General features: G+C 40.8%; 1 protein-coding gene across 1 annotated transcript in view; it reads right to left on the bottom strand.

Annotated features, from left to right (window-relative positions):
• The window catches only part of CAND1 (cullin associated and neddylation dissociated 1), a 30,392-nt gene that overhangs the window by 2,301 nt on the left and 10,233 nt on the right, over positions 1-17,858 (bottom strand). The window contains exons 3-14 of the mRNA XM_064165932.1: positions 14,273-14,427; positions 11,951-12,074; positions 11,272-11,528; positions 11,075-11,180; positions 10,341-10,486; positions 9,018-9,310; positions 7,744-7,885; positions 5,369-6,862; positions 5,038-5,133; positions 3,120-3,289; positions 2,867-3,031; positions 1,547-1,654 (exon numbers count right to left, since the gene is read on the bottom strand). Coding sequence (XP_064022002.1) covers positions 1,547-1,654; positions 2,867-3,031; positions 3,120-3,289; positions 5,038-5,133; positions 5,369-6,862; positions 7,744-7,885; positions 9,018-9,310; positions 10,341-10,486; positions 11,075-11,180; positions 11,272-11,528; positions 11,951-12,074; positions 14,273-14,427 — 3,256 coding nt within the window. The remainder of the gene's footprint in view (positions 1-1,546; positions 1,655-2,866; positions 3,032-3,119; positions 3,290-5,037; positions 5,134-5,368; positions 6,863-7,743; positions 7,886-9,017; positions 9,311-10,340; positions 10,487-11,074; positions 11,181-11,271; positions 11,529-11,950; positions 12,075-14,272; positions 14,428-17,858) is intronic.

Genomic DNA, 17,858 nt, shown 5'->3' with positions numbered 1-17,858 from the left:
AAATTAAACAAAAAGAACCAAAAAACAAAAACCCAAACAAAAAACCCCACCCAAACAAAAAAAAGCAACACCTCCCCCCAAAAAAACCCCACCAAACAATAAACAAAAAATGGAAAAAAAAAACAAATAAAAAAGCTCAAATAAACCACCAAACACAACCCCCCCAAACCAAACAAAACCCCCCAAACCAAACAAAAAACAACAAAAAAACCCCAAAAAACCTACCCAAACAACACAACCCAAATAAAAACCAACCAAAAAACCTACAAAAACCAACAAAACAAAACCAAAAAACCAAAAAACCCCACAAACAAAACAAACAAAACCCAAAAAACCAAACAAAATCCCCCCCCCAAAAAACCCTCCAAACAAAAAACCCAGCAAAACAAAAAACAAAGGAAAAAACCCCACAAACATAAAAGTGCAAAAGAACACCAAAAAAACAACCAAACAAAAACCCAAAACAAAAAAAAACAGAAACAAAACCCAAGGAAACAAAAAAAACAACCCAAAGAAAAAAACACCAAAAGGAAAAAACACCCAAACAAAAAAAAACACAAACAAAAAAAACACAAAAAAACCCAAACACCAAAACCAAACCTGCACAGCCGAAAGAAAAAACCCCCCCCAAAAAACTCAACCACAAAAAGCACCCCCCTAAAGCAAACAGGCCAACCCCCCCAACTACCAAGAGAATGCAGACATTCACTTATCAGGCTTTTTTACCAGCAGCTGACCAATGAACTGCAAGTTGAATACTGCAAGGTAAGCAAGAAACCAACCGAAGGTTGCAAGCTATCAGGTCGACTACCAAATCAAAACTCCTGGAGCTGCAAGCCTCTAGCTAGTAAGGTCAGTAAACAACATTCAGCTGATGCTGTTAGGGTAATTCCACCTCCCAGACAAAACAAGTTCAAGAAGCTGGCAGTCATTAGAAGAATTGTTTAGTTTTCTGTTGAAATTCCTGAAGATGTTTCAGTGATAGAAACATAAATTACCACTAAGAGCAGATTTCTTTGTGAAGTGTAGCATGCTACAGTAATGGAGAAGTAAGGAAGATCAGGCACTCCGTGACTGTCAGAACGTGCAGGTGGAGCAAGGCAAGAGCAGGAATGGATGGAAATTAACTGTGCCAAGCCCTGAGAATCTTGCCATATAAATGAAGAACAGGAGGAAAAACCCAACCACAGGATTACTCTAAGCTGCTTCTATCATTCATCACCCCAATGCCTCTTGGGAACAACTTAATGATCAGATGTCAGAAGAACTCTCACTATTCCAGTTGCAGTACTTCTAACAAAGTGAGAGTTACAGATTGCACAAGTGGCACAGAAGTTTTTCAGGAACAAAAGAAATGGCAGCAGAGAAACAGAGGGTTGTTTAAAGAAAGCTACCCCCCCCCCCGTTTGTAATTTAAAGACACTTAACACCTGTAAAAGGCCCACATACTTGCAGCATTTTGTCTACTACAGCTTACCAACTACAACTCCACATAATTTCTATTTCTCCAAGGCAACACAACACAACGAGGTTGCAGTCTACATACCTTAGTTGTGCATGTAGCACGCAAAGGTTCAACAAGCCTATCCAACCTCTGCAGCACTGCGCTGGGACAAAGGGTAGACAGCCTCACCAACATTAAAAAGGTTAACATCTAGGTTGAGAAGAAAAAAGTTCAACAGTTAGTTATGCTCAGCACATGTATTGAGATGGATTTCCTACAGTGCTGTGTAGCCTTTGTAAACAGCAATGCTTTCAAGAAAGGGCAAATACTGTGAAGTACTTAAGCATATGAAGTAGAATTTTTACCATTTCAGCCTACTACAGAATCACAGAACATTACAGGTTGGAAGGGACTTTGAAAGTTCATCTAAGTCCAACCCCTGCCCCATCAGAGCAGGATCACCTAGAGCAGGTCACACAGGGACACATCTGGGCAGGTTCTGAATGTCTGCACAGAAGGAGACTCCACAACCCTCCTGAGCAGCCTGTTCCAGTGTTTTGTCACCCTCCCCTCATGTTCACATGGAACTTTCTATGTTCCAGCTTGCATCCACTGCCCCTTGCCCTATCATGGGACATCTCTGGTAAGAGCCTGGCTCCATCCTCCTGACACTTGCCCTTCACATCTTTATAGACATAGAATGATAAAATGGTTTAGGTTGGAAAGGACCTCAAAGCTCAGCCATTTCCAAGCCCCCACCACAGGCAGTGACACCTCCCACTAGAACAGGTCACTCAAGGCCTCATCTAACCTGACCTTGGAACACCTCCAGGGAAGGGCAGCCACAAACTCCCTGGGCAACCTGTGCCAGTGTCTCACCACCCTCACTGCAAACAACTTTTTCCTAACATCCAGTTTCAGTCTCCCCTCTGCCACTTCAAACCCATTCCTCCTCATCCTGTCATGCTGAGACCTTGTCAATAGTCCCTCCCCAGCCTTCCTGCAGGCCCCCTTCAGATACTGAAAGGCAACTATAAGATCTCCTCAAAGCCTTCTCTTCTCCAGATTGAAGAACCCCAACTCTCATAGCCTGTCCCTGTAGGAGAGGTGCTCCAGCTCTCTGATCATCAACGCTGATGAGGTCACCTCTCAGTCTCCTCCTCTCCAAGCTAGAAAGCCCCAGCTTCCTCAGCCTTGCCTCATAAGAGATACATTCCACTCCCTCAATCATCTTTGTGGCTCTGTGTTGGATTCTTTCAAGCAGTTCCCTGCCCCTCTTGAGTCAAGGGACCCAGAAGTGAACAATATTTCATATGTGGCCTCACCAAGGTGGAGCAGAGGCAGAGAAGAACCTCTCTCATATTCACTATTTAAAGTGTTTTCACCAAGTCCTGGCTTACACAGAGAAAAACAACAGCTAACCTTAATATCATAGTGATCCTTCAGGCCATCTTCAACATGGTTTAAGAATTCAAATATATCTAGTCTATCCAAACAGCTATCCAAAAGAGTATACATGCACTCAAAAGCTGCTTTCCTGATGTCCAGCCCATCATCAACTGTATGCTTAAATGGTCCCATCTCCACCTGTCAGCAAATAAAAAAGAAAAGAAGGAATACATTGAGAAAAACAAAAGCATCTCTTTCCATGCACTGTTTTTCTTAGTCAACCTACCTCTCTGATGAGCTCCTTTCTGACTTTAGTTTCGTTGTAAAGGTGAGGAAGCACAGTATCTAAGAGGTCCCTTATCAACGACGGTTTGTTGTGTGCTGCCGAGTTAAACGTCACTAGGGCTACTCTCCTGACATTGAGGTCTGGGTCCTCCAAGGTTTTCAGAAAATCCCCTGCAATCATGGACAGAAAGAATTCATTCAGCCTGTCAGGATATTTTTCTTCTGCTACTTAAAACAACCAAAAATCATCTTTCTTAGTTTTATCCTTTCCGAAGGACTTACTGAGTGCAGGAGTCATTTTCAAGGAACAGAGACCAATCAATTCTTGCTTTTTCATGGCAGGACTACACAAATAAATCTATTCATTATAACGATATTCAAAGTGTTCACACAATGGATAGTATTTAATGAAACAGAAGTAAAAATGCCACAAATAAAAGCCCATCCTTTTTTCTAAAGGTAGCAAGTAAACTAATTCCAATTGTATGGATCTTCTCACTTTCTCAGTTAAAAGTTTCAGGATAGAATCTTAGAATCAGTCAGGTTTAGAAGGGACCACAAGGATCATCTAGGTCCAAACCCCCTGCCATGGGCAGGGACACCTCACACTAGAGCAGGCTGGCCAGAGCCTCATCCAGCCTGGCCTTAATCACCTCCAGGGATGGGGCTTCCACCACCTCCCTGGGCAACCCATTCCAGGCTCTCACCACCCTCATGCTGAAGAAATTCTTCCTAACATCCAGTCTGAATCTACCCATTTCCAGCTTTGTTCCATTCCCCCTAATCCTATCACTCCCTGACATCCTAAAAAGTCCCTCCCCAGCTTTCTTGTAGGCCCCCTTAAGATACTGAAAGGCCACAATAAGGTCATATCATTCAAAAGTCAATTCTGTAGATGAAGAATCAGAAAAAGCACCTCTTGAAGGAACTATGAACACAGTTTTAAGCCCTCAATTTGCATATATAGAGTATTCCTAAATGATGATAAAAGAAGCCTGCTCAGCTGCTCTCCTGTCACCTCATCCTCAGGCATTATCAAGTTAGAAGTCCTAAAGTTCTATACCATAGCCTTGTTAAAATAAATTCCTGCAGTAATACAATCACTTCCCTGTAAATAAAACCTTTGCTTTCCACAAAGCTGTATGTTTTCAAAGCTCCTTGAGGTCCCTTCCAAGCAATTCTATGATTTTCATTCTCTTCTCTATTAGGTTAAGCAATATACACAAATTTTTTTAACAGGTCTTCAAACCTGCAATTAATCCACTGTAAAATATTCTGCCATAGCTTATTAAATAAATCTATCACACTTTGTCATGCAAATGAGAAAAGATCAAAAAGCCACAGCACTGCAAAGCTCTAAAGAGCTCTCCAGATAAATCACACATATGTTAACACTGAAAGCTCTGATTGCCTTATCCCTGCAAAAATATATACACTGCCAAATGGTTTCAAGAGCACAAACATGACAGAATAATAAGGACCTATATTAGTAATTAATCAGCTGGTAAGACTCAGTATTCCCACGTGCAAATGTATTTTAAGTGGTTTGAAAGTGAAGTATTTCCAAGGCCATCCTTCTGAGTAAAGACTTACTCTATCAGACTCATTTCGTTTGGCACAAGCATGGGAAAGGCAATCAGCTTTTGCATCCCATCTTCCTACAAGCCCTCGCTGCTTCTTCCCTTCACAGCTCCAGGATGTCATTTTTACTCATACATTTTTACAGCTCCAAATTGAAATGAACTAGGATTAATAGAAATAACTGGCTATTATGGGAACGTTTTATAACTGTTTCATCAGTTATCATTAGCAGCTAATCCCAGTAGCCACAAAAATGCTTCCTTCTGAAAACACAACTCCTTAATGCAATTCTACTGCCTGAAAGAAGTAAAAGCTGTCAGTAAAAGCAAAGAACTTACCTATGCAGTTCTTCAGCAGCGGGTCTATGGGTTGTGGATGGTCAGAAATAGTGAACTTAACAGCAGTAACCACTGAACTTCGAGCGTATGAGGACCCTAATGTGAAGCAGAAGTGAATTAATTATTAATTGAAATACCAATCTGAAAGCAGAATATAAAAGTCACTCATATTACATGTGACTAACAACTTGTCATAAAACAGAACCACTGAGGTGGTGGAAGGTGGGGGGAATTTCAAGAGCTTCAACCTTGCACCACTTTGCAAAACTAGATCAATTAATGAATGGATAACATATGGCTCTTTGCTACACTATGTACATGAGCTACCCACCTGATGCCAAGTACCCCTTGAGTCGCGGAAGCAGAGTCTCTGGGTCTATTAACGTAAGCTTGCCCAAGCACTCAGCAACAACATTCCTTGTGCCCTCTTCTGCACATTCGCAGTGTTTCAGGAGCAAGGCCCAGATGTTCTCAACATATGGTTTGAGACCAATCACTGATGCAGAGCTAATGATTTCTTTCAAGGAATGAAGAAGAAGGTATTGCCTCTTAGGTTGACTCGTTATTTCTTGCAAGACAAACGGCAGATACTCAGGAAGATTGCCAACACTAATGCTGCCTAACGCATAAGATGCTGCTGATTTGACTTCTTCACTAGGAGAAGAGAACGCTTCTAATATCACAGACTTCAGCTCAAGCTGCCCACTCAAGTCAATGTGATGCCCAACTTCCCCCAGAGAAAGCAGAGCCAAAAGCCGGATGGAATCCGTGGACCTTGAGTTCTTGACATCCTGAATGAACTGGCCTACAACAGCCGGTCCTTCCTTGGGGCAGGCTCGAGTAAGGGCAGCAACACATTTGGCAATGGAATAGTAAGACTGCTTGTGAGTAAGTGCTGTGCTCTGCGAGTACACCGGGCCCGTGAGCATGCGCAGCAAATCCATGTAGCCTAAGTTATTTGTACCAGTCACAACCAAAGCTTGGAAAAACTCTAGCATGGCACTAAGTGCTCCGCCCTGAAGCAGAGGTGACCTCACCAACCCAATAAGTTCATTGAGAATGGACCCACTAATCTTTGACAGGGAGGAAGGATATACTTTAGCCAGCGTTGTCAGAAAGCTGATGGCCATTTGTGACACATGCATATCGCTTTCGCTGATCAGAGGTGGGAGCTCATCCAGGACAGCATCGATCATGGCCGCTGTCAAGCTGTCGCTGTAATTCTTGATTAAAATATCTAGAGCAGAAAGAGTGCCCAGTTTCAGAGCTCGCTGGTTCTTCCTCAAAAAAGAAGCGAGAATAGGAACTCCTTCCCCAAGGATTGGCCTCAGATCTATCTTCAAAGGAGAGCCAGCGATCAGCGTCATGGCCTTCACGGTAGTTAACCGAGTGATCTCGTTCTTCAGTCTCTCTAAGAAGATCTGAAGTGTACTGGGCAGGTCCGTGCCTAGGCTGTCACCAAGGCTACAAATGATCTGACCCATGCAAGATATTGCCCTCTCTTTCACCTCCTGATCAATGTCAGCAGCCTTCAATCTCTTGATTGTGCAAGTAAACAAATCTTTGATGTAAGGTGTAGCATCAAAGGACGAGGGCTGGTCTAGAGGGCGAATGACCTTCACAAGCTGTTGGGTGACCAAAAGTGCCTCTGATGTAATCTTGTAAAAGGGGTCCCCAACACAAGCTACAACTGGAGGTACCAATGCTTGAACGTGAGGATGAAAGACTTGGGGAGAATGATTGCAGAGGATCACATACAAACAGGACAAAGCATCTATCTTCAGATTAGAAGAGCTCGATTTGTCATTCAGTGAAAAAATGATTCCTGGAAGGAACAAGAAAAAAGTATTTTTAGGTTAGATATTTATATTCTGTTGAAACACTTCAACATTCCAGAAAGGAGGCAGCTATACTGAATTTATTTCTCCCTTCTCCAGCCTTTCCTGAAAGCTTCCAAGCCCCTTTTCACCATTTTATTCAATCAATCAATTCATTTTCACTGCAGAAGGGGCACGCACCACTTGATGGTTTGTGATGTATCTTCTTAACTACAAAGGGATTCTGAACCTTTTGACTTTGCCAAACATTTCCTTGTTTCAAAATTCAACATTTTAGATCCCACATTAATATCTATTCATAAATACATAAAATTATCCACACCTATTTTATATTTTTAATCTATAATTTAAAATACTCCTAACATTTTGCTCTGTTGAGAAATAAGACTTCTGAAATAAGAAGCAAAATGAATATATATTCATATATATCTGAATATCCATATAGATTTAAATATATAAATATATTCATCATGTTTATTCTGCTGAAATAAGAAATAAGGCAGATTGACCTTTCAATTAAGAAGCAAATATATTCATAGATATATATCTAAATATCCATATAGATTTAAATATATAAATATATTCATCATATTTATTCTGTTGAAATAAGAAATAAGGCAGATTGACCTTTCAATTAAGAAGCTACAACTTTTGATGTAGCAAAAAATATACATCTCAGAGTCAACCTATAATATTTATATGGCTCCACAATCGACTATTTACATGGATCCATTAGTTGACTATTTCCCCAGCTTATTTAAATAGAAGCAACATGTCAAAGCTTTTGCAAATAGCACAACAGTCAAGATGTAAAGATCTCAAAACTCTGTATCTGATTTACTCAAGGAGTGAATAATGTTTCTCATACCTGGTACAAGGACAGGAACATGTTGTGTTAGGGCTCCAGGTAACACATTCACCAGCTCAGTCAGCATGTTAAAGCAACACTGACGAGTCTTCACACTTTTCTCCTTCATCTGTTTGTGCAAGGCTTTCACTATGTTGGGCACCTGCAATCACCACACATCTGTTAATTGATTCAGGAGCTGGCATGTCTTTCATCTCTGACCACAAGGAGGATATAGAGGAAGATCTGTCCCACCTCTCTGATTTCTCTGAAGGGACTAAAGAAGTTACATAAACACTGGGAACGACTTAGAAGAAATGCTAATTAAAAAGATAGTCATTTAAAAGGTGAGTTGAAAGAAGGCAAACCTAGACTTGCATTCATGAAAACATAGGCTAAAAATCGAGAAGTCACCCAAATCACAGAATTGTCTGGGTTGGAAGGGACCTCAAAGCTCAGCCAGTTCCAACCCCCAGTCATAGGCAGGGACACCTCCTACTAGAACAGGTTGCACAAGACCTCATCCAACCTGGCCTTGAATACCTCCAGGGAGGGAGCATCCACTTAGAAAACTCTCAGCACTATCCTTTTCAGCACTATCCTTTTCAGCACTATCCTTTTCATTCTGCACATAAAATATGTTCTAGCAAGTCAAGTTTTATCTTGATCATTACAGCTTATCTCTGACTCGCTCTGTGCCAGTACTACAGTAATACACTGTAAATGTGTATGAAGAGAAGAACGACATGGCACATTGATCACAGAATGGCCTGGGTTGGAAGGGACCTCCAAAGGTCATCCAGTCCAAAGCCCTCTGCAGTCAGCAGGGACATCCTCAACTACATCAGGCTGCCCACAGCCCTGTCCAGCTTCACCTTCAATATCTCCAGGGATGGGGGCCACAACCACCTCCCCAGGCAACCTGTTCCACTACCTTTATGGTGCAGAACCTGCTCCTACCAGCCAATCTAAATCTGCTTTGCTGTAGTTTGAAGCCATTGCCCTCATCCTGCCCCTGCAGGCCTTGCTTACAGTCTCTCTGCAGCCCTACTGTAGCCCCCTTCAGGTACTGGCAGGCTGCTCTGAGGTCTCCATGGAGCGTCCTCGTCTCCAGGCCGAACACCCCCAGTCGCCCAGCCTGTCTACGTAGCGCAGCTGCTCCAACTCCTTGATCATTTTCATGGCCCTCCTATGAACCTACTTCATCAGCTCCATGACCTTCCTATATTTCAAGAACTCTCCTCATGAACAGGGCAGAACTCCTGTGTCTTCTCAGAAATAACAAAAACGTTAACCTGACTCTGCAGCATTGTCAAAGGTGTCTCTCCTTGTTCCATTGCATCAGGATCACAAAGCCAACTTTGCACAGGTCGAGTTTGTTTTAAAAGAGAAAGATATGCATGGAAAACATCTGCTTTCACATTCTCTTCACGTTCTTTGAATCTGGCTATTAAAGCAGGTGACACAGTTTTGTAGAACTCAGGAAGCATTTCGTGTCGTGTGCTGACCACAGCATCAAGACATTTAGCAGCTGCACGCCTCACTTTCCAGCTCATGTCATCATCATCACTATATTCATCATCGCTCCCTAGGGAAAAAGAAATTACATGTTCAAGTCTTGACAAATCAAAGCATCAGGTTTTGTTGTAAGCAATTAATACACTTAGTTTTTACTGCTTAAGGCACACCAAAGAAGTCAATTCAGATGTTAAACAACACAGATAAAAAGCATTCTGAACTGCCCAGACTGCAAAGCTAATTATTTTCTCTGCCAGTTTTTTCATGCTGGTTCGTACAATTTAAAGTGCACACAGGTCAAGGTATTTCCCATCATATTTACAGCCTGACTGCTTGTTTAATGCATGTCCCTTTTTATTAGTATCATTAAAGACAATGCAACTACAATTACTAGCCAATTAAGATTCACCACATTATTCTGTATGTTTTTTCCTAGCAGTACATCAAACCACTCTGCCCCTAAAAATGACAGCAAGAAATACACACAACCAATACAAACTGACTTCAAGTGCTAATGCAACAACTATGCAACTCACTCCTTACAGGAATGACAACACTATGCTATGCTCTGGGTTCAGTTTACTTGCAAGTATGAGCTTTACTAATGCTTTATTAACAATAAATACCTTTATGCCTTTCACTCTAAACCAATTTGTTATGCTGCAGAAAAACACTGAGGATTTTTCAATGTTGACACTATTTTGCATTAGGTAACAATTTAATATTGGGAAAGTAGCGAGAAGCCTTTCCCCTGCTGAATACATTTTATCAATTCAATAATTGCTCTTCTTCTCATTTGAATTGCATCATTCTATGTGCTTTTCTGCTTTTTTCCACCTCTCAAGTAGTTTAAAGTATTTGTCTTGTATTTTATGTTTGCCCTTGGAATTATTGATCTACAGTAACAACATCCTATGCCTTTATTACAAGATGGGAGCTCATAAGGGCTGTTTTAAAATTGTACCAAAAATGAATAGAGAAGTCTACAAGTCATTCAAATGCTCATATTTGATAGCAGTACCCCCCCAACATAAATTTTCTCAGGTTGAGTACAGGCTTACAAATATGTCTTTTCCCTCAGACCAAAGAGAAAGTAATACCTTGATCATCATCATCACCACCATCAGCATCCATAGCATTTTCGTCCTCATCTTCATCATCATAATTGTAATTAGGATCATAGGTAAGGTATTTAAGACAGATGTTTATAATAGTAGACACATGAGGATAAACCTCTTTAGGACATCTGTGGAATACAAAAGTAAAATCAGTGTTAAATCACTTTGAAGAATTACAATGTCTCTAAAAGGCTTCACGCCACGTGCTGTACTTCTGAGACAGTAACCAAACCAGACACCATTGATGCATCCACATGAACTACAGAAATTCAGAGCAGGAGGTCAGGAAGGGCATCCAGTTCCAACTCCCTGCCATAGGCAGGGACACCTCCCACTAGAACAGGTCACTCAAGGCCTCATCCAACCTGGCCTTGAACACCTCCAGAGAGGGAGCAGCCACAACCTCCCTGGTGGATGCAACTGGATCTGCTAGACTGGAAGATGTTTTTTTTTCCCATCACTACTGGGTACCAAATGCAACAGGATACCTTCCCCCTCCCATTTGTCCATCTAATAATGGCACAGCAGAGTTTCTGAAGTGCAGGCAGAACACACTGCTTAACTGTTAAGTTACAAAGTAGAGTTACAGGAACAGTTTGTGCTCAAAGCTTGCAAAAATATTTTGTACCACGGAGAGCATCTCTTGACAGCTTGCAACCAAATGGCAACACTGTTAGATCTTAAGAAAGCCTGAAACAGGTAACTCCAGAACTTACCTCCTAACAAAGGATTCAAAGGCTTGAATGCAATACTCTCGTAGTTCATCATCATCCACATTACAAAACTTTACAACCAGAGGAATTATTTTCTCCAGATATTCACCTGGGAAGAGAAAAACAATAGCAAAGTAATTACTCTCATCTACAAAAAAAACAACATTTGAAGTTCCAGATAATGTATTTGGTTTTCTTACCTATTCTATGACCTGCTTGCCTACTGATAGCAGCAATACACTGTATATAGGTCCTAGTTGTAGACATGGAATCATTTTTAGACAGCTCTGTTAATAGATGTTCAATGAGGTCAACAAAAACCATATTGCCACAACTCATAACCAGGTGACCAAGAGCAATGATGGTTCTTTTCCTCACAGCAAGTCTGGGGCTAGTCAGCTGGGGGAGCAGACAGGTCAGAATTGAAGGATGGAAGTTAACAAGCAGTCCTCCTTGCCTTAAAACAGACAAAACACAAACTCAAACCAATTGCATCTAGGTAACTTTGTTCATACACTGTACAACAAGTTACTTAAATAGTCTCAAAGCATCAGAAATATTCCAATCAAGTCTTTAAAATTTAAGCTTTTGGAACTTTTAAAACAAGAAATCAGTTTAAAATACACCCTCAAAGCAATAAACAGTAAAGTTAGCTTAAAATTACAGCTCTCAGAAGAGTAAATAATGAAGCAATTGATCTATCAATCAACTTCTCTTCAATGCACTCTTTTTCTAACTTAAGTTTTACCTATACTTAAGACCTTATCATACTATTTCAAACAACTTCAAGTAATTTCATTCTGACATCTGGAAAATTCAAGTTCAAGTTTTATCAGCATTTCTCTGCATTCACCAGCATTTTGGAAGAGGGATGTTTACCTGCTCAGCATATCAGCCATGATATCCAGTGCCTCCAGTTGAACAGACACATCTTCCTGCTTGGCTATAGCACTAGTGAGACGCCCTGTGATCTTTTTGCAAACATTAGCTGCTAATGCAGAGCCTGAAAGTACAGGAGAACCTCAGCATTTTCATAACTAAACAGATTTTCTTTTTAAATACAATTTTTACATCAGAGATTTTGTCTGTAATCATGGAAAGCAACCTGATCTCAGTAGCTTTTCCCACTCAGCAAAAACAAGCTCAGCCAGTCAGTTCTGTTTGCTAATCTGACGTAAGTTTTGTTTTAAAGCTGAAAGAATACCTACGTAGAAACATACTGAGAAAAGGGCTTCTTCATTTTACCATGAGGTAGGGACAGGACATTGCTTTCAACAGGGCAAGCCTCAAAAAGCAAAGGCCAAGACAAGTCAAGATCAACAAATGAAATTATTCCTTTCTTTTTAACCAACAGATAGATACTAAAAGATAAAGCAAAGCACAGGAGAATCACAGAATCAACCAGGTTGGAAGAGACCTCCAAAATCATCCAGTCCAACCTAGCATCCAGTCCTATCCTGTCAACCAGACCATGGAACTAAGTGCCTCATCCAGTCTTTTCTTGAACACTTCCAGGGATGGTGACTCCACCACCTCCCTGGGCAGCTCATTCCAATGCCAATCATTCTCTCTGGGAAGAACTTCCTCCTAACATCCAGCCTATACTTTCCCCGGCACAACTTGATACTGTGTCCCCTTGTTCTGTTGCTGGTTGCCTGGGAGAAGAGACCAACCCCACCTGCCTACAACCTCCCTTCAGGTAGTTGTAGACAGCAACGAGATCACCCCTGAGCCTCCTCTTCTCTGGGCTAAACACCCCCAGCTCCCTCAGCCTCTCCTTATAGGGTTTGTGTTCCAGGCCCTTCACCAGCCTTGTTGCCCTTCTCTGGACACATTCCAGCACCTCTACAGAACAGCTGTATAATGAAAATGAAACAAAACCAAAACAGATTTTGCAGAAGCTACTTAAATAAGCACCTGGAATACTTGAGAAAGGAGAAAACTAAAAAATAGACCCAAAGTATCTTTGACTTCAAGTAAAAACATCCTTATCACAGCTCCACACTTTCCCCTTCCTTCACTGTGTAACATTCTTTTGTGTTCTTATCAGAAAAAAAAACCCTCATGGCATGGTACCACTCAATGGATGGTTCTCACCTTCATTTGCATGAAGTTTTTCAATTACATTTTGGGAATATTGATGTGAAATTAATAAAATTCCAACCCATATTAAATCTGATTTATAGATATTTTTAAGGCCTATTCTTAACTATATGACCAAACTTACTAATTAGGCAACTGTATTACCACAGAGACAGCAATGCTTGATTTGAGATGAAGAAATGACACTTACCTACATTCCTTCTGTATTAGGAATACTGAGGACAGTCAAAGATTTTGCTACATTTGTTTGAGCTTTACTCACCCCAAAATTTCCTTTTGTCTTGCTTAAACAAAATATAAACTTACACATCTCCCCATTGCTAAAAGCAAGAATTACACACAGACTTCCAATAAAGGATGCTAAAATCCAAGCTTTTTCCTTTTCATTTGATGTTTAATTTAAGAAACTGCATTTCCAAAGCCTTTTAATAATTTTTCTGCTCTCATTAATACTCAGAATAGCTGAAAAGCACTTGAATAAAAAAAAAGTACTGTCACTAAATGAAGTCTTCATCATTATCATCTCTTTTGTATGGAAAAAATGCCTTCATTTATAAGTGCAGGTAAACACTTCAGCAATTTAATAGGCTATTGTTAAAAACACAGGCTGCCTTCCACAACACTTAGCTGGAGCTGAGACAGTAAATCAGATCATTAAACCCCCAAATCATATTTTAAAGTATGCTATCAAAAGCAAGATGAAAGTTAGCTATTACTACAGTCTAGAAATGTTCCACTAGGCAACTATTAAAGTAGGAGCTTTTACACTCAATTTGTCCTACCAAAGTTCATATATTGCAAGTTTGTTTGCCACGTGAATGAAATTCTTCCATTAAAAAGAAAAATAAGTTTGACTGGAAAATCACAGAATCACAGAATGTCAGGGGCTGGAAGGGACACCAAAAGATCATCCAGTCCAGATTCAGCCAAAAAAGCAACTAAAAGAATATCTGTGCTATACACTTCTCCCTCTGACAGAAATTAGATCCAATGTTAAATGATCTGCATTGTTTTCCCTAAAGGATCTACTTTTTGCATTTATTTTAATTGTCAATGAAATGGTAAAATGAATTCTTCTTGAGTACAAAAATGCCTTACCACTGGAAGCTGGGGGGAGTTCTCCAATCACAGTTTTAAGGCCAATGCTTGAAATGTCACGTAGCTGTTCCTTATCTGAAAGCATGTTCGTACAGAGGGTATCTACAATAGTCTCCACTTGGTACTCCTTCACTTTACTCACCAAAGGACCAAGGCTGCGTGAAGAGAAGAAAGTATTAAGTCTACAACCTTAAAATCTCTCATTTTCATAGAATCATAGAACAGAATCATTGAATCAACCAGGCTGGATGAGACCTCTTCAAATATATACTACTATGCACTAGAAGTATGGCAGACTTTTAAGACTGCAATGATTTAGGATCATAAAGTCACAACCCTACACAAACATCAGAAATATGCAGAAGTTTTACAATGATGTTATTTGTAAAACAGATTAACATCATTAACACTAAAACAAGTTTCCCTAACCCTGATTAACAAGTATCAGTATGCAGTTCTAGTAAAATTAGTAAGTTCAATATATCATATTCTAATTTTGTCAGATTACTGGAAAGAAACTATCTGGATGTAAAGTACTTCCTTTCAGACCTTACTGATTGCTGGGAGAGAAAAAATGTTTTGGTTTTACTTCACAAGAGTTTGAAAATCGTTCTGAATTAAGGGCCATTTCACATCATAAATAAAGGCACAGGCAGTAAGCCAACTGCACACAATGAAGCAAGGGGGAGAAGAAATTATTCATAGGCAAGCAGAAATTCTGTCCAAGCTAGCAAGACACTAAGCTCTCAGTGAAGATTACTATTCTGAAAGTAGCCAAAAATCCAAATTAAGCTATGCCACTCAGGCAAAGCTTAGCTTATGCTTAGTACTTAAATCATCTAATTCCCACATTATGTTATTACAGAAACCCAGAAGTGTTTCAAAACAGAAAAATCACTTGAGTATTTCCAGTCTAGAAGGAAAGCTCCTTTCTTAATGTACATGGATTGAGAGACAGGCAGACAATGTACAAGATGACAAGTGTGACTTTTTCTTCTTGCTTTGCTGGATATTACTTTGGAGTTTAACTCTCCAAGAACACAGCTGGACCCCAGGCACACTGCTAGCTAATAAAACTGTAAGCCAAGCAGCTGCGAAGGATCACGCAGGTCACAGATCACTATTCGGAAGGAAATGCTTGAGACTATCATGTTCAGCATGAAGGCACTGAAGTTGGTTTAGGAGCTGAGTACTGCATTTGCTAAGTGTAACAGCAAGATATTGTACCAGTGATGGTACTGCTTGCTGGGGGGAAAAAAAAGAAGACAATTTTTTGTGTTGCTTTAGCAGCACTGAGAGGATGCAGCAAAATTCCAAAGTCCTGCTAAGAAGTTAATGTTGCCTTGTATTAATTTTACATGTTGACCTATACCTGCTTTGCATTATCTCACCTTTTTAATGTCACTTGGCACCTCAGACCAACTTGAATTAATGCAGAGTCAAACTGGCAATTACTTTGTTCATCATGAACAGGTCAGTTTAACAATCCCCACTTGTGGCCAGAGCAATTCTCCTCTCAAGTGTGCATTGGGGTAGATCGTGAACAGTTTGGTCAAAGAGTTTAGAACAACCCATAAAATAAATCAGATCCACACATTCCAAGTTCCTTGAAACTGAAATCTTCCCTTCAGTCTCAGGGCATCAAGCTTTCAATTTCTCCTGCTACAAAGGCTCCCAAACACACCTGGGAGTTCCCTACACTTTTTATGCTTTCTGACTTAAAAGCCCTTTGAGTTATTACAAAGACACCCCTCTAATATGTAGCTGACACTACAGGACAAATGTAGACCCACAAAAATCATTGTCCCACTACATTCAGTCTCTCATTTTGTTCATTCCTGAAAAAAGCAGTGTTCCAACAGTTCAAACTAAACCATTACACATAGCTGTTGGGAGCAGGTAAGACTGGAAGATTAAGTCTAGATTCAAAAGACTGCAAGTCAGTAATTCCAGCTGGACTGAAAGGGCTCAGATCTACAACCTTCACTCCTGGACAGCTTGCAGATGTGGTTCTATACAGCTGAACAATATCAAAGCACATCTTTTATCCCAAGAAGCCACAGCAGCACAATCTAATTATCATTAAAAAATGCCCAACAGAAGTGAAAGGCAGCAAGGAAGATGGACATGCAGAAGGACATGAACAAATGGGATTTATATTTAGAGCACAATATTAACACCCCAATGCCAAAAAATCAGCTAAATGGCAATTCAGTCACTTTGCAGAGTATTTTACAGAGATACATAACCTTAAAAATGCACAAAAACTACTGTGGGGCAACACTTTGAGAAGAGGTAGTATACAGGTAATCCCTAGAGAACTGTTACATGAGATCCTGTCTGGGATCTGGTGAAAGGCTTAAAAAGAAGCTCTTTAAGTGCACAGAAGCAAAGACATAATGGAATGTTTCTTTCACTTGCCACAGCAGACACACCTCCTGCTGCAGAAATGAAGAGCTCTGCCAGAACACCCTTTTTAAAGGCAGACAAACCTTAGGCCCTACCGCGACACTGCCCTTTAATTTGGGGAAAAGGCACTGTACTGGAGTTTTTAGATTCCATCAAACAACCTACTAAAAGCTCCTGGAGGTTACAGGACAACATCCACAATCTAATCTGGTCATTGTACTGATTCAATCTTGTTGAATTAATAATGCACTTATTAAAACAATTTCTGGGCACTAATAATGCTGAAGACCAGACAGATATACTCCTGATAAATCTGTACACAAGCATTTGCCAACAGACAATTATTACCAAGAACTGTCTAATTATCTCCCAGATTTGAAAACATCAAGCCACCTCTGACAGCATTCCTAGAAGTTGAAACATTTCCTCCAGTTGCTCAAAAAGCTCACAGCTTTCTCCACAACTCAGTTTCACTCTTCAGACAAGCTTTCATAGAATCATAGAATCAACCAGATTGGAAGAGACCTCCAAGATCATCCAGTCCAACCTAGCACCCAGCCCTGTCCAATCAACCAGACCATGGCACTAAGTGCCTCAGCCAGGCTTTGCTTGAACACCTCCAGGCACAGCAACTCCACCACCTCCCTGGGCAGCCCATTCCAATGCCAATCACTCTCTCTGACAACAACTTCCTCCTAGCATCCAGCCTATACTTCCCCTGGCACAACTTGAGGCTGTGTCCCCTTGTTCTGTTGCTGGTTGCCTGGGAGAAGAGGCCATTCCCCACCTGGCTACAGCCTCCCTTCAGGTAGTTGTAGACAGCAATGAGGTCACCCCTGAGCCTCCTCCAGGCTAAACACCCCCAGCTCCCTCAGCCTCTCCTCATAGGGTTTGTGTTCCAGGTCCTTCACCAGTTTTGTTGCCCTTCTCTGGACACCTTCCAGCACCTCAACATCTCTCTTGAATTGAGGGGCCCAGAACTGGACACACTGTTGTCAGCCAGCAGCTACTCACAGCATCAGTGCTGAGTCAATTGTTTTGCAAGTAAGGCAAGCACAAACCACCTGGAACAGAAACTATCACAATTCCAAGGTACCATGACTGTCCAGAGCAATCCAGAGAAACTCCTTGTGTGTTTCACTCAACAGACTATGGTATACAACAGCACAGGTGTAGA

This window comes from Pogoniulus pusillus, chromosome 27 (assembly GCF_015220805.1).
Source record: "Pogoniulus pusillus isolate bPogPus1 chromosome 27, bPogPus1.pri, whole genome shotgun sequence".
In the NCBI taxonomy this organism is placed as follows: domain Eukaryota; kingdom Metazoa; phylum Chordata; class Aves; order Piciformes; family Lybiidae; genus Pogoniulus; species Pogoniulus pusillus.
The sequence above is the reverse complement of the archived record's forward strand: the minus strand, read 5'-3'. Positions and strand labels throughout refer to the sequence as shown.